Genomic DNA, 17,571 nt, shown 5'->3' with positions numbered 1-17,571 from the left:
ATATAGATAAAAGTTGCTCCACTGTGTGGAGAAGTATTCATCTCACTGCCCTTGTTGGAGACTAGCTTATTAATGAGTTCATATCGGTTGATGATAGTTCTTGTGGCTTCATGGGGTGTGAAGTTCCCAGGGCAGTTGAAGATGTCCTGACTCATAGCAGCAGCAAATGTCGATTGACATGATGGATGGATGTGACAACATATTGGTTTGGAATCATGGCATTGACATGTATAGTACATTCTTCTAGTGGAACAATGACAAATTACTTCACTTTGGGTATATTGATGTTTACATCAATGTAACATAGAGGATTAATGGAGCATTGTGTCCCAGGTTGGTATGGGATTTAGAATTTGGTGTTCAGTGTGCAGGTGAAAATGCTTGAGGAGAAGCAATCTCCAAGAAGGGAGGGCTTTAATGTTCCTTTCTTAGGCAGCTCAATTGTCAGCTGAGATTGGCCTATTATCCAAGTTCCCATAGGTCTATGGTATGGATAGGAGACTCATGTAGAGAGGTTTGTGAAGCTACATATGTACATTATAAGTCATTTTCAGCAGTTTGGAACTTTCTTCTAGATTTTAGGAGGGAATTCTACTTTTAAGGATTGACTGGGAGTTGACAAGAATGCATGAGAGGACCTCCGAGATCATTCTGGACACTTTGGTTGCAGTTCCTATCTTTTAGGGAGGATCCCTAGTTTTTAGGGGAGGCTGTCAGTTTGCCTACAGCAGTCAAATATCATTTGCGAACAGGTGGCATCACTTAGATTTGGATTTGAAGCCCAGATTATCACTTCATAAATAAATTGGAAATAATTAATAATTTTCTAAGTTTGTTTTAAATAAAATAATAGTAAAGTGAATTCATAGTCAGTTTATTTTATAATAAACTATAATAAAGGCCCTGGCACTTTTTCCTAGGCAATGAAGTTATAAATTATTTTTAAACGGACCACTTTTTATAATGATAAATAAGAACTATGCAGTTTGAATACCTAGGAGAGGGAAATAAAATAAAATAACGTTCATTAAAAACATGGAGAAAACCCTATTAGGGTTCCAATTGCTTGGAGGGAGAATGAAAAGTAATAAAATAACATTTGGGAGCCATTCTTCATTCGTTCCAGGTTATTATTTTCTGAACAGCATATTGAAGGTTCAGCTTTGCAAAAGGTTTGAGCAGCATTCACGTTTCTAGAAACCAAAACTCTGGAGGTGAAGAGAGATGGACAAAACCCCAGCTTTCTTAGCACTTGGTTTCAGACTTCAGTGTAGATCAGTATTATTATCATAGGCATCAAATTCAGCGTGATGTGAATTTATCTGGTGCTGTACAACTGGCTGCAATTTCTTAAAAATGATTAAAAGTATTGATAAAACCACTGATCTGCAAGCTGCTGAAGATATTTTACCCAAAACAGTCTACTACAATTATATTCTCCACCCAAAATGATGTCAGCTCTTCCCTGGAGCTGTACAGGCCTAAATAGAGATGAATGTAAAGCATAAAATCTGCTGCCAACTCCCTCATATGAATTCAGATCATTGTAAATTGCTTCCACAAGTCTGATGCAGAATTTGTCCTCAAGAATCTGATGCCTCTGATAATAATACTGATCTGCACTGAAAGTTCTAAATTCAGAGTTAAAAGTTGGATCGGGCCTCTCAGAATTGAACAACAGATACAGATTGGAAGAGAAGAACTTGATTGTTGTCAACATGTTTGTTGATCAAACCTGATACAGGCCATATAGTCCTGGAATGGTTATGCTAACTATTTGATGAAATAAAAATCAGAATTTAGTCATTGTTTAGTTCTAGTTATTTGCTATTAAATTCTTTCCAGTATGTATTCTTTCTCTTTAGCATTTGCGTCCCAAATATCAAAAATTCCAGCAAAAAATCTATGTTACCCCTAGTTTCCAGGACGAGGGGATGGGGAAGCGGGTTTCTGAGACAGGTTTTTTTTTCCTCGAAGCAGGGGATGGCAGGGGGAACAGCTATATTAAAAAATGGGAGAATTTAAAATGCATAGAGAAATTTTAAATATTCATATAGAAACATGAATAAAGTATGCTTATATAAATTATAGAACCTTAACATACAATGTTTGTGTTAAATAATTTAACTTCAGAATTCACATGAGAGTGGAAATCACACAAATTATCAAAACTGAATCATTTTTTCTCGGACAGAAAAGGAAAGGGTTCCGGAACTTTCCGAGTTTCCAAGATATCTCAGAAACAAGGATGGGTCAAATTTTGCTGGAAACATGCCCCCAGGTACACTGAAAAAAGGGAAAAAGAGAAAATATTCAAAAAAAAATTACATATTGCAAAAAAATAGACTCCTTTGCTGAATCGTTGATCAAAGTCTAGAAAGCAAACAAACATCAGTTAATTGTCATAGAAATCCAGTTGGGGGATCTCTCAATACAGTTGTCAATTCTTGATTAGTGGGAAATTAGAGAATTTGGGGTGTGTGTTTATGGATAATTGGAAATTAGGGCACATGCAAAAATATATATATAGAATCTTTTTTACACAATGATAAGCCATAGAGATGGGATTACCATTACTGCAAGCACAATACATGATCACTGCCTATTCGGTGGGATTCAATCCTCACCCTATTCTATCTCTCTATTGCTTGCTCGGATCTAACAACTCTACGAACCATCTTTGTTTGCAAATACATCTATATAGATATATCTTTGATTGTCTTTCAATACTTGCATTGGCATTATTTCGTGTTTTACGGCAAATACATTCATCTTGTTCGGCATCTCCGAGTGCAACTCAATCTATAGCGTAGCAACACGCGATCATTCTCCTCCCTCACTCCAACACACGCAATAACCCCCCAAGTACATATCCAACTCCACCGTATAGATTGCATTGCCCACAATGTACGGCCTTGCCAACCATCTCATACGGCCAAGACATCTCACTACTATCGTACAGCCTCTTGAGCCTACTATACGGACATCACTTTGTCCCCCGACCACACCGTAAGGCTTCAAGTCTTGACCGCACACCATCCATCCTGCTCAATCGTACGGACACTATAAACTGGCTAGTCTGACTGTACGGTATCCTAACTAACCGTGTGGCTTCCCCATCAGGTCGTATGGCCACTGCCACTTGCTCCCGCAATCGATAATTTTGCAATAGACAGGAAATAATGGTACAAATAAGGCATAGGGGAAACAAGATCATTACAACAATTTCCAACAATATTCTTTAGTCCCCACTCACCTTGTAACATTAGTGAATCTTAATAGATTTTTATTCTATTCATTGTTAGCGTAGAAGTGAAAATAAGATTTAATATTCATTTTATTCAATTGGATTTCAATTGGATGTATTCAAATATTAGATAGGCAATAGGCAATAGAAAAACATATTAGATAGTTCAAAATGGCCAACAATGATAACTACATATTAGATAGTTCAAAACGGCCAACAATGATAACTGTTAATTACATAACCAAAAGCCATGCATTGTAATTGTAACTAATGGACTATGGAAATTTGATCTCTCTAAACACATAACCACTAAGCGATAATTTTATTAACCAAACTAAACCTAAAAAACTACCAAGAAATCTAATACAACATCCCCCCTTCCCTCCCTCCTTATTATATAAGAGTGGAAAATTGCAAGGGTTTTGAATTCAACCCTTCTGGGGACTTTGATGAAGCATATTCACCAATCTTCCTCACTCACTCAAGAAGCACCAAACTGACTGCATCAATGGATCTCCTGACAATAGAACCTAAAATCATTTGCATGAGTGTTCCCACCTCCCATGCACAATGAGACACATTTCACTCAAAATTCCACATCTCCTCCAAGTGTGTATAATGCCTCCTCTAGTGTTGCACATGAGACGCCTCTCCTCTGAAAGTCTACATATCCTCCAAGTGTGTCTAACGCCTCCTCAATGTTGTAGAAACAATCTATCTGTTGTTGTACAAATCACCTCCAACCTTCCTGCACATGAGACAGTTCCCCTCAAAAGGTTCACATCTCCTTCAAGTGTATCTAACACCTCCTCAAGTGCTAGACAACTCAACTAGATCTAGCTGCCCTTGCTCCTTAAAGGAACAACCATGATGCCAAGCCCCTTTTTTTGTCAAGGACACAAATATGCCAAGCCCTCTCTTTTCTTCGAGGAAAATTTGTGAAGCTCCCTCTTTTCCTCAGTGATGCAAATCGGGTGCTTCTAATGTAATGACTAATAAATCATCCCTAAGCGAGAAGCTAGTTTGGGATGATAGAAAACATCTTGCATTTTTTGCCTCCAACCTCTTGTATGATCATGTTAATCTTTATTTATATGACATATGACTCTTCAAAGGCCCTGCCATGTATGACAAGGATGGTCCTAAAAGAAACAAGCAATATTTGACACAACAATTTTGGATATGACAATGTCAACTTCAATCTATGATACACCCACACTAATCAATCTTATACCTCCAAAATGTACCTTTCTTATCAATTCAATCCAATATTTTAAAAATATAAGTCCAAAATCCAAATCCCACCTAAGTGAACACCTGAGACTACCTTAAAAATGGGCCAATGTGCTTAACACTAAATATAGAAACTCTTAGCCTTCATGTCCTCCAACAGTAATCAGGATAACACGAAAATGACCTAGATGATTTATGCCCACGCTCAATTCAAATCCCTTAGCCATGAACCTTGGTTCCTTGATAGTGAGCATATACACTACAGCTAAATATAAATCAATAGATCAAGGAGGAAATCACTACAACCAAAGTAAAATGTCATTTCACACTCTCTCTAAAAGCATTAACAGTAGCGAGAGGATTCACCAGATATAATAACATTACCCTTTCTTTTCTTCTTTTTGTTCTTTGAAGTTTCCTGAATTACCACTGGAGCACACACTCTTGAAGGGCATTAATCATAGAAATCCAACAGTGTAATAGAAAAAACAATTATATATGATGTTTGTATTCTCCAGCCAAAAGATTTTGTGCACATAGCGTACAATTGAAAAAGAAAAGTATGAAAAGCACTCTACATTACAACTGATTAGCAGCTCCAGATATCAGCACTACCTCCAACACCATTCCCAGTTGGATCTTGCTTGGACGCCCTCGAGAAAACATCAAACATACATCTCCTTCAAAGACTTCAGCAAGCAAGTGAGAGACCAGAGCTCAATACACAGGGACACACGAATAGCCCATGAAATGCAATTTGAACTCCTGATCCGAATCTTCTTTAGTCCTCCCCTTAGTTCTATTCCTGGCTCTTCTTTCTCTCCCCAGCCTATGATAACTTGAATGCTTGCATCACGAAACATAGTTCCAAGAATCGTGGCGATTCATGCATTTTAGTGATTTGATTCAAGCCAAACGATTTTTTGTGAATTGGTGAATCGAATCAGCGATAAAGGGTTTATGAAATAAGTTACTCACTAAATTTCAAGGGTTTTTTTAATTTGCCGATTCATGGCCAATTCGATTCCGATTCATGGCCTATTCACGATTCGATTCGGCCTTCCCGATTCCGATCCAATTCCAATTATTGTTACTTTGTCACAAAAGCCCTTGTGGAGACTTTATGCACTCTGCTCATTCTTCCCATGAACTGCTCCTAGGGTACACAGCAACATTTGAGATGCATATAAATGTGGGCCCAAAATTGACTCTCCAAATCACTTGTGGCAGCAAATACATAGGTTGTTACTAAAAGTGCCCTTCAAGCTGTGTCTCCATAGTTTGCAGACTTTAACAGACTTTAACACCATGATAAATTATCCATCCATATTAAGAAACAGGTGCTCAGGAAAATAAGTTGGTCTGATACCAACTTTTAGCACAGCAGGGCAAAACAAGATTTGATATTCATATTATTTAATTAGATTTCAACTGGATGTATTCAAATATTTATTAATCCAGACATAATGCCTTTAAATAGGCAATACAAAATCATATAAGATAGTTCAGAAGGGCCAATGATGATAACCGTTGACAATTACATAACCACTAAGCAGTAATTTTATCAATTACACTAACCTAAAAAACTACTAAGAAATGTAATACGCCAACATTCATCAACTCTCTTAAGTGTCTACATCCACAAAATTGAAGACTTTAGTAAACAAAGCACTCCCGCAAAAGCTGTTTACATCACATGCAATTTGCTACACTACTATCCTTGGTGATGTTCAAGGGTTTGCAAAGGCAAGTAGATGCTCTCACTACAATTTTTAGGGCTCCTGCAGCTAGTGATTAGCCTTGGGGAGAAATATGCTGAATATCTTTTATACCTCTTGAAAGCTCTCATTTCCCTAAAATGGAAAGACTACAGAAATCTAATCATCTTATACATAAATGAGGGATCTTAAATATTAGTCATATGGCTGTAAGGTGTATGCCTACCTTTCTAATGTGAAGAGTGAATGCTTCAAGTGATATGGCTTTGACGATATCATTAATCCCACTATTCTTTAAGGACTTGTGACTAGGTTGAGCATAAAGTAGATTGCACTATGCTGCTCCGCGATTTGATTAGTTTCAGATAGAGATTCCCTTGATGAAAAGGTTAGACTAATTTTCCTTCCTGGACTCTTTGTCCTAATAACATCGTCAAGCTCACTTTCCATCTCCATTGAATCACGTTCAAGGGTGATTTTGCCCTAGTATCATATGTATACCCAAATTTATCCCATTTTTCTTCAATGTAGATTGCTTCCATGACTTTCCTATACAACACACTGTAGTAAGTCAATATCTACAAATCCACAATCCAGATCTATCCCCTCCAATATTCTTAAAATGTCCCACAGAGATCCCATAATGGATAGGGTAAGAGAATATGGTGCCCAGAATACCAAATATGCATTTCAGCAGCAAGCTACATAGCTATGAAGCATGCAAATACAAAATTGATAGATATGTAATATTGCTGGAGCCTAAGATGGAAAAAAATTAAAAATTGGAATATTGTATTGCTTTTTGTTTTCTGAGCATGATTAGCATCCATGAAATAAGTTGTCCAATCATCCATTCCCTAACTCTTGCCATGCATCCCACATTTCTCATCTAGTAATTGCCGATGGGAAGGTTTCCAAGCATCGGGAGACAACAGCTGACATCTCCTAGTATCTCCATGGTTGTCCCAAAAATGTTTCTAAAAATCATAATCTTGCTATTGAAGTTTTTTAAACACGTCATACAAATTATGTGGAGATTTCCCTCTTGCGCTAATAGCTAGTTTCAATAAAGTTAGAAGAAATAAAGGTAAACGCTATCACACAATTAAGAACGTTACAAGAACTAAGGGAGAATAATGCTAGACTGTGATTTGCTAAATTTTGCCTGAAAATATGTGTTTTATAGAAGAACAATTCCTCACCAAATCCCAAGGTGATACTAATAAGAACTAAGAAGAGAAACCAATAAGAAGGTTAAATATGTCAATATGTATGGAAGCCTAAGTTACCCGTTTGAGTTCGGGTTCAAGTTCAAGGCCATTTAGAAGGGGTTAAAGTGTTGAAAGCTATGTTGATTAATTGAAATGGCAAACAAGGAACTCCATATTAGTAGCCTGTGCCAATAAACAATAGCATTTCTGATTTGCATTTGTAATTTACTTGCTGACAGCAACACTTGAAGTTATTCTGCGTGAATATTAGCCTATGAAAAAATGCCTTCAAAATTATTCAACCGTTATTGAAAATAAAGTAGAAGCAAGAACTACTCTGGACATTTCCACGTACACAATCTCCAAATTACTTGGTTGAGCTTTTTCTCCAAAACCTTATGGAGGCTGACAGTCCACTTTTTGAGAGTTTTTAAAAGGGCTGGTTTACTAACATCTCATGACCTGTTGAGATATTAGTAAACAATTTTGTTTTATAGCTCTCAACAAGATTGCATTGGAAACTGTCAACCTCCATAAGGTTTCAGAGAAAAAGCACAACCAAGATATTTGGAGATCGTGTACCTGGAAATGTCCAGAGTAATTGTTGCTTCTACACTTTATTGTCAACAGTAACTTTTAAACGGGCTTGTTTGCTACCATCACATGACCTCTCATCTGGTACTTTAACATTGTGTATGTAGAGTTAAAAGTTTATTTTACACCCAAATTTCTACTGTAGTCCTGCTTAATGTAATATTCACTCCCAAGAAGAGGACAGTTGACCTCTAGGCTGTACACTATTGATTCTCTGTACTCAGGCAAACCATGATTTTATTGCTTAGTCGTATTTCATGTGACCTTCAATCTACACAGTTTAGAAGGAAATGCTCCAGTAGGCTCATTAAGCACTTTTTCATTCATTGCACCTAAAGTTTACGTTCTTGTAAGTCCCTATATTGCTTACGTACACTACAAACATTTGTGATTTTTTTTAAACAAGTACATCAGTAACATTATCCTACAAGATATAGTTTCTGTTATTAATTAAAAGTGAGAATTGACTACGGATTAAAAAATGAAAATTAGAAATCCTCAGTCGTATGATGCATATTAGATAATTCTAGGATGAAAGTGCAACCAATAAATAATACAACATATATTAAAAATTAGAAATTCCTCATTGAGATTAAGTACTACCATGTGTTAACATTAACTTATGCAGTCATATAAATTACAGTAAAGCAATTTGAAAGAAAACTTGTAAGAATGCCATCATTATCCTACAAAAAAAATGGCAAGAAAATCTGAAAATCCTTGGGGGAATCACAGTACAAGGTGTCAAATAGGACGAGTTCCAGTTGTAAAATGGTTTTTCATCATGAGAACCCATGCTCACGTTCTCAGAAGACACCTTACAGGTTTAAATCATTCAAATATTAAAAATTTAATTGGGTAAACTAACACATTCGAGAATTTGGTGAATTTGGTTAAGGAGATACACCTTATTCATGCCATCCACATCCAAGGTCACCCCACAAGGGGATACTAACAGATCAAAAAGAAAACAAAGTAGAAAGTAAGTGCTGCTTTTAATAATCCAAAATTAATTAGATTCAATGATTAAGATTTGTTACCAAGTAATAGAATTTTTTGGATATGTTTCTCAGCCTTTGCTTCCTGGGTAATTCTTCTATCAATCTCTGCAGCCTGCAATCGGTACAGAACTTAGAAGAATAACACATGCAAATTCTGCAAACCAGACTACTCAAAGAACACCAACAAATTAGCTTCCCCAATTTTTGAACTTCAAAATCTGAATCAGCTCAATGCCAAATTTAAAAATCAAGAAAAAAAAAATCGTAACAGTTGCAGTCCCACAAAACTTTCTTAATCAAATAAATTGGACAAAAAAGAAAGTATATCAGCTGGCATGTATCCCACATGAAAGTATGTATGTTTTGAAGAGAACCATGAAACTGAAAACACACCTGAGCTTTTTCTTCAACATCAGCCTCAGCTACAGGATTTTGCTTGCTACAGATCGACCCCATACTTGTTCTAAAAATGGACAGCATGGAACAGGAAACCTTTCCGCTACCACGAGAACTTTCTTACCAATAACGAGATACAAAATAAAAATTGCAATTCTTTATTTGGGAAATAAAATTCCTTCTGCGGTTTGCTCATGCATTTGCCAGAACGTATTATAGAAACAGCAATCATACATTTGCCTGCCAAGGAACAAACGCAGGCATTAGCTAAAATATTAAACATTTTACTGTAACACTGTGGAAAGAGAAGAATGTGAGATTGAAATCAATACTAATTCCTTGAAGATTATGGAGGCAGCCAAACACTATACCATATCATAATTCCATCTAGAATTTAACAATTCCAAACATGAAATCAAGCAATGCAGGCAGTTCAATATTTCCCAAGATATAGCATAGTTATGCAAGATCTTATCTATTTCTCCAGACCGTTTACAAGATAATAACGGATGTATCCTGATGGAGTCTAAACTAATTCAGACAAATAATGTGAATTCCAGGAGGCAAATATTAAGAACTTTCTATATGGAAACAGACAATTGTTTTCTAGTGAAGAACAAAACATAATAAGAAAAGTCAACCATAAATGGGATATAACAGCATTACTACAATCAGTTCAAAACAAAATGAAGCTTTACATTGCCATCTATTGTTTGTTTGAAGCAACCTGACAAGCATTAATCTGCCACAATAATGAAAGAAGAGTATTACTGTGGAATGAAATCCCATAATTGAGACACGGATAAGTATATATAGACTGGGTCAAACAGTTGAATATTGTGTAGAACTTCAGAAACTACTACCAAAAACATGAGATATGAAATATAATTAGTAAGAACAACATATACAAAACAAAATTTTGCATCAAAACTCTACAGCATCTATTGACACAATTAATTGAATATTAAACCAGTCTAGTAAAACATGACAACTTTTCTCCAGTAATTTCTATATTGGGACTTTCAATGTTCAGTAGTTTTAATCCTGGAATATATCTTATTAAGAACAAATCTAAGGTGAGGCGCCCAGCCCTATAGTACCTAGACCAGGGGCAGCAATCAAACTTAAATTTAAAATGGGATGCAAAAAGAACATAAAACTGACAGGATAACTTGTTATCTACAGTCAGAATAAAGCATTAGATCTACAAGCAAAATAAACATTTTTGCTTGTATTAAAAACTATTAGTATGCATGACACACAAGATGATGAAACAAAAGAATAAGATAACTAACGGTGGAAATGTGGAGAGCAAATTAATTATCTCTTTGACTATTGTTATTGTTATTAACATTTCAGAGCCATCAGATGAGTTTTTAAATATCAAAAGCCACAAGAATTTGTTAGTGCTTGAATAGAAAAACGTTCAGCTATAAAATCAGTTATAAAAGAATTCCATAAATACCAGCATCATTCACTTATAGAAGAAAAAACAATATGCTTCACAATAGGAATATAATTATCATAAAACTTTACATTGGAATGAACAAGGACCATTAAAGACAATACATCATGTGGCAGATATGAATATAGTAAGGTGCCAACTGTCTACTGATTAAATTTTAATTTTAAACAGATCATTTAATCATGTGTGACATGAAATATAGCTAAAGTAAAGAGCCAAATCTCAAGCAAAACCAACAGGCATGTATTACAAACGACATCCAAATCAAAACTTTCTTGCAATAATTCCTCACCCTTTAGGCTTTAAAGTTTAAAGAGATGTGCAAAATTTACCATTTTTGACAAATAAAAAGAGAAATTTATATAACAGATAAACAGAGATTTATCATAGCAGGCTCCTGCCATAAGAAAAATAATTTAGGTAACAATATTCTACTTCTAAGTGTATTGGACTAATTCTCTTAACTTGAAGCTATCTAAACAGAGAATGTCTGGAAGCACTTGCAAAGAAAGACAACTCAACGTAACATTGGTAAGCCTACATGAAGCAATAATGTACTGAAACAAACTGTCTGTGAAGAAGAATCTAGGGCATCTCCATGCAACGGAAACCACAGTTTCTCTCAGTTCTGAATATACATATGGGAAATGCTTTCAAATGGTTTTGTTTTTTGTTTTTGGCAAAACAAATAAGTGTGTTTGCATATAATAAATGCATAATTTAGGGTATAGCTTAAGTGAAACAAACACAGAATCCACAACTCATCCAGAGCAAAGCTGAACCAATATTTGAACAACAATACAAACTGATGGTGAGAAGACCAAGATGGGAGCCATGCTCAACCAAAGACATGACGAAACTCTATATACATTTCTATACCATCACAGAGGTGCCATGCTTGCCCAAAGGTGACATGCTTTCAAATGTTGTATTAATGAACTCGACACCATTATTGACACCTTGCTTCTCTGCATTGATCTTTACTTCATCTTTATAACTTCACTCAATAAATATATTGATATTTCTAAGTTCCTCTCAAGCAAACTCACCTATATCTTAGCATGCAGACCTTGTGATCAGCTTGAACTAATTGATCTTGTAAAGGAGAAAGCAAGATATCTTAAAATTTCTTTCTTTCTCTGCCCTTCTTGAGAAATAATATCTCTGTATTTCTCCTGTTTTTTTCCTTAAGAATTGTAATGTCAAACTCTGCCAACCATCCTCCGTACTTTGCCTAAGGACAACTGCTCAGGTAAAATGTCCATCCATCCTCCTCCTGTATCAGAATCCTCGTGATATTCCTAAATTTCTTGACTCCTTTTATCTGGTTCTGAACCTTGAACTGTTAAAGCAGACAACCCGCACCACTTCAATATATTCTCTAGATGGTCTGGTGATCCTTTCCCGAGAGCATTTTAAGTTTTGGGCAATGTTTTTGAATGTAACTTCACAGTATTTAGCATTCCACAAGCACCTTGCATATGGCTCTATCCTCTAAGATATTCCTGCATCTCTTACACACAATGATCTGGATTTCATTGGCAACCTAGTGAATAACATGTTTTAAAATGCTCTGGTTTCTAGTTTTCTTAGGCTAGTCTGCTCTTCCAGAGGCTGTTGTTTTTTGTCTTGTTCTCCTGGCCTTCTGTGGCCTGTTGTTCCTATGTTGTCTGTTTTGCATTCTGGACTTACTGTTTGATACTTTTGTTTGCTGCTGGGTTTCAGGCACTCGTTAAAACCTGTTTTACTTAATCAAAAACATGTTCTAAAATGTAACTTCATAGTATTTAGCTTTCCACAAGCACCTTCCATATGACTCTGTCCTCCAAGCTATCACTGCATCTCTTACACAATGATTTGGATATCATTGGAAACCTAATGAATAACACATTAATTTGAAGCAACTTATAGTGTTATAAAGAAATGAACCAAAGAAAAGGAAGGGAACCAAAAAAAAATGCATATGATACTGCAACCTAATGTAAGCTTTATTAAAATTAAGAATAATATAGTAGAAATTAGCAGTTTCTGAAAAGACATTTTAGGCTAAACATTCCAACTTTTGCATTCAAAATTGCAATTCCTTTAAAGCTATTTTTAGCAGGAAATGAAGTGTAAAAAAAAAAAAAGTAGAGAGGGTTGTTCTGAGATCAAACTCATAAAAACACAAGATCTCGGTTTTCCAATTCTTGGGAGGATTCTCTAGTTTTCTGTAATTTGTCATTATCAGGCTTTCTAGAGCAGTTTTTGGGAATCATTTTTTTCCAAACAGATTCCACACCGCTTCATCATGTTGCAAGCATCTTAAATTTTCAATGCATCAACAGGTTTCAACTTCTTTCAAAAGGTAAAGAAGCTACATCCACGAAAAGTTCAGTAGTTGTTTTTTAAGTATTTTTCCAAAGTTTTGTCCCAAATTGCAAAATGGTCCACAAAACAATTACCTTCAACCACCTATTTACAGCGAAGGAAAAAAAGTTCAGGCTTTCTAATACGGTTAATGGGATGCAATTTTTTCCAAACCTTTGGCTATTTACAATTATCAGGCTTTCTAGTACAGTTTTTAGGGAACATTTTTTTCCCAAACAGAATTCGACACTCTTTCATCATGTTGCAAGCATCTTAAATTTTTCAATGCAGTAACTGGTTTCAGCTTCTTACAAACAGTGAAAAAAGCTACATCACCATAATGATGAGTCATTATTTTTTTAGTATTTTTCTTAAGTTTTGTCCCAATTTGCCATGCATAACAACAACCTTCCACCTCACAATTTGTGTAAAAAGTCTAAAAATTATGGATATAACTATATTCATTGATTGGCAGATCTCCTACTTAAGATCTGTACATAATATGGTGCAATAATAACATTCCAAATCCATGTGATCACCTGCTTATTTGTTGCATGTGTTGTATTAATTATTACCATTTGGAATCGTAATCAGCATTTTTCTTGTTCAATCAAACATCGATTTCAGATAGCTTGAAATAAGTGCCTCTATAAGAGAGGTGGGCTACCACTTGATTGGGAGCTCACTTATGTGTTACAAGCAATTACCTAACAAAATCTGGCGGACTGGTTGACTTTTCAAAATCTAAAAACCAGTTTTTCCGCTTTGCCCTTGCCATGATTCTTCAATGTGTCAATGATAATTTTGGAATTGCCTCCAACGATATGGTCAATGTTATCTTCTTTCAAGGTGCATTTTATTCCTGGTAAGACCCTCCACTTCCTTAGCAGCGTCATTTGAAGTTTGTGCAGTGATCAAAATTAATTGAAAATAACAGGCATATATATCTAACTATCTGTAAAATACCATTACAAAGCAATGGTGCTAGGATGACCCCTAGAAGTGTCATCAAAGTTTTAGTTCACACCAGGAGGATTTAGGGCCTCTCAATTGCTTTGGATTTGATTTTTTCTCATGAAAACTTCCTGACATCAGAATCCATAAAATAGGCTGCAGCTTTCAGCGCGTTCAAAAATCACTCTCAGGAGGTTTCTTGATAACTTTCTCCCACTGCTGTTTATAGGAAATTTATTTTCATGCCAGCCGAATCTAGAACAAATGCTTTCTAGGAATCTTTTGTTCCAACCATAAATGCCAGCACATAAACCATGCCTCACTTTTTTAACTAATTAAACATTTACATAGAACTGAATTTTGGATGCCAATTGGCAATTATCGAACAGTTAAGTAACCTTATGCACAACCAGTCTCCAAGCTATGCTCTAGATTACGATATTGCAGACCTCTGTTACTGAGCAGAAAATAAAAAAGAAATTCTCATCATCTTCATCCACATTACAAAAATTTACATACGTAGTCAGTCAGTCAAGATTCCTCTTTCTTAAGTTGACCTGTTTCAATTATTTTATCTGTTAAATGGTATGAGCTAAAATAGTATGCTATTTTTTGCCACGACATTTTATTCCATGTACTTTTCCACAGTTTTTAAATATGAGATGTTTTCATCTGTAAATCAAATCCTTATAGCCCTTTCCAACATTGTGATTATCCAATTGAGATTCATGTTTTTCCTGTGTGGTCTCAAGTTTCAACAATGTTACGCATTCCCGAGAATTTTCCAAGGTACTTTCTGAAAGTTATTAGGAAAGTCCGATACCCAAACTCTTTGATGATTCCATTATTTCCTGCAGCTTGAAGCTTCCCGTCTCCTGACTTATCCCTGAAATAATACTTAGCTCTAATCTGTGCTCAACTAAAAAGTGACTACCTCACTTTAGGATATCTGGAGAAAGGAATTGAAGATTCCTCAAAAGTATTAACACGGCTATGGTTATGTCTTCCTCGAGCATCCACTTTTGAAACGCCCATATCTCTAACATAATACTGTTCCCTGTGACCAATTATTTTTAAGACTTTGGAGACAGTACTCATCCTTTGCATTATAAGGAATTTCCTCTTTCAAAAGTTTTTGACTAAAGAGCATTGCTATGTTAACATAACCCCCAAAAGGATTTAATTCTCATACCTATCTCTTTAAATCCCCTCCCAATCAGTCAAGGGCATTAATTACTTGATGCAGATCAAGCGCCTCAAATCCACTGAACAGCACAACACCAAAGAGATGAAAATTCTCATCTCCAATTTATTTTATTTCCCAGAGCATCTCAAATTTGGATCTCAAAAGCAGACTCAACATCCTCAAAGCACAAAACTGGCAGTATACTTCCCAATTGCTCCACATCAGTCTTACACAACCATCCTACTCATGTAAAAGCATTCAACTTTATCATCTAATAGACTATTCAATATGTTTAATTATAATACAAGATTCCAGATCTAGATGGACACAAAATTCAGAATATTCAACTCCAAGCAAAGAATTCAAAGAATAATTCCCAGCCATGCGCGCAAGCAACCATTGGCAAAAATTGTTTTAAGCTTAAGTAGAATGTATAGAACCATAAATTACAACATTTCGGTGCATCATTCAAGAAAGCTTCGTTTTAAGCTTAAAAAACCACATGTACGGCACATTCAAAGCCAATTTTGAGAATTTCACTGCAAAGCCTTTAAAAACTGTCTATCGAAATAAAGGCTGCTAAGAACGACCTACAGAAAAGCTAATTTTATAACAGCGCAATTATATTACCAATGGCTAATTCGTCAAGTCTCTTAGTCTTAACTGTGAGCATATTTCATACCTTAAAATTGTTGAAACCTCGGCTGCACCAATTAGAAACCCTATCTGCCTGATAATTGAGCAGATCTAGGAATCGCATCCCCTTGCAAAACGAAGAGAAAAATTGACAGAACAAACCCTCGTTTTGTTCTTCTTATGTTGCTGGTAAAATCTATTTATGTCCCTCGTGCTGCTACCATTCTTTTTTTATTTTTAAATTCCCGTTCCTCAACCGGAAATGTCCGTCGTGTCATCGACTCCGAAAAGATTATTCTGTCGGGAAAGTTAGACTTTGAGGCTACTGAAAATTTTAATTGCAGAGATAGGCCCCACCGACAGCACAAAATATTCCGTTTCAATGTTTTCTGGATCCATACAGGAATTTTAATTTTCGTCAATTCTTCAAGCTTTGACCAAACAGACAATATGTCGCCATTTTCGCACTTAGTCATTGTACGAGTTTAAATTATGTCTTAAAAAAGCCCCGTATGGAGGTTGTTGTAGAGGTGGTGAAGGAATGAGCACTCGGTTTGGTTGTCTTGTAATTTGAATTAATTGTTTATAGCTATTTTTTTTAATTTTAGGTATTAATAATGGGAAAGTCTAATTTCAATAAAATGTACTAAAAACAAAATAAAGTCAAAATTCTTTTTTTTTTGGAGATTCATGAAAAAGTAGTGATTTATTTCCAAAAAAAATTGTTTTCGATTACAAACTATGTAGATCATGAAGATCAAATGCTGAAATTCTTAGGAAAATCTATGATGTTTTCAATTTTTTGAAAATTGGTCAACTATACAGTTTGTAGGGAGGATAGTCACTTCCATTAATAATGCTTATTGTGAAATTTGTCAAGTGAGAGAGAGTTGAAAAATGACATTATAAAAGTGTGAGCGATGTTACAGCTACTTTTGCATCATTATTTATTTAGGATATAACCAAAAAAAAGATAATTTATACTAACACCTAATTCTATACACATAATGTGGACTCATTCACATTATTGACTACCACGTTAGGAAGGGGTGGGAATTAAGTTGGCATACTAATGTGGATGGTTATGTGTGGCCACATAATGGTAGGCCTCAGTATTAGGTAATGGTCATTTGGAAGCCCTTTTTCATTAGGTGTTGGGTTGTTTTTGGGAGGGAATATTTTCCCCACAAACTTCTTGCATTCTTGTTTGCTCTCATATGAATGCATCGCATGCTTGTGTTCTCCTTTATGAATGAATTTCACATGTGTGCTCTCCTTTGCAAAGGTAGCACTTGTGCCCTCTTCCTCCTTGTGGTTTGCCATCAACAATAAATGGATTCCACTCATTTCTACTTATAGCCTATTGCCTTTTTTTTCCTTCTTTATTTGTATAGTGTTGAGGGTTTCATTACAAAGATTTCTTTCACTTTCTACTATGAAATTATTTCATGACATGTGAAATAAATAGAATATTGTATGGTTTTTGTTGGAATCCCTAAAACCTGATCACAATATATAATGGATATTGATTATTGTGCCAAATTTTTGACCAATTTCAATATTACTTATCATGGATGCTCT

At 35.4% G+C, this 17,571-nt stretch overlaps 1 protein-coding gene across 1 annotated transcript in view; it reads right to left on the bottom strand.

Moving 5' to 3' along the window:
- LOC149575429 (guanine nucleotide-binding protein alpha-2 subunit-like) overlaps positions 1–16,164 on the bottom strand; it is a 152,462-nt gene extending 136,298 nt beyond the window's left edge. The window contains exons 1-3 of the mRNA XM_089815171.1: positions 16,037–16,164; positions 9,398–9,640; positions 9,044–9,116 (exon numbers count right to left, since the gene is read on the bottom strand). Of these exons, the coding sequence (XP_089671297.1) occupies positions 9,044–9,116; positions 9,398–9,484 (160 nt within the window). The 5' untranslated portion in view covers positions 9,485–9,640; positions 16,037–16,164. The remainder of the gene's footprint in view (positions 1–9,043; positions 9,117–9,397; positions 9,641–16,036) is intronic.
- Positions 16,165–17,571: the final 1,407 nt, after the last annotated feature.

Source organism: Cupressus sempervirens, chromosome 2, assembly GCF_028749045.1.
Source record: "Cupressus sempervirens isolate cs-2001-9-10 chromosome 2, ASM2874904v1, whole genome shotgun sequence".
In the NCBI taxonomy this organism is placed as follows: Eukaryota; Viridiplantae; Streptophyta; class Pinopsida; order Cupressales; family Cupressaceae; genus Cupressus; species Cupressus sempervirens.
The sequence above is the reverse complement of the archived record's forward strand: the minus strand, read 5'-3'. Positions and strand labels throughout refer to the sequence as shown.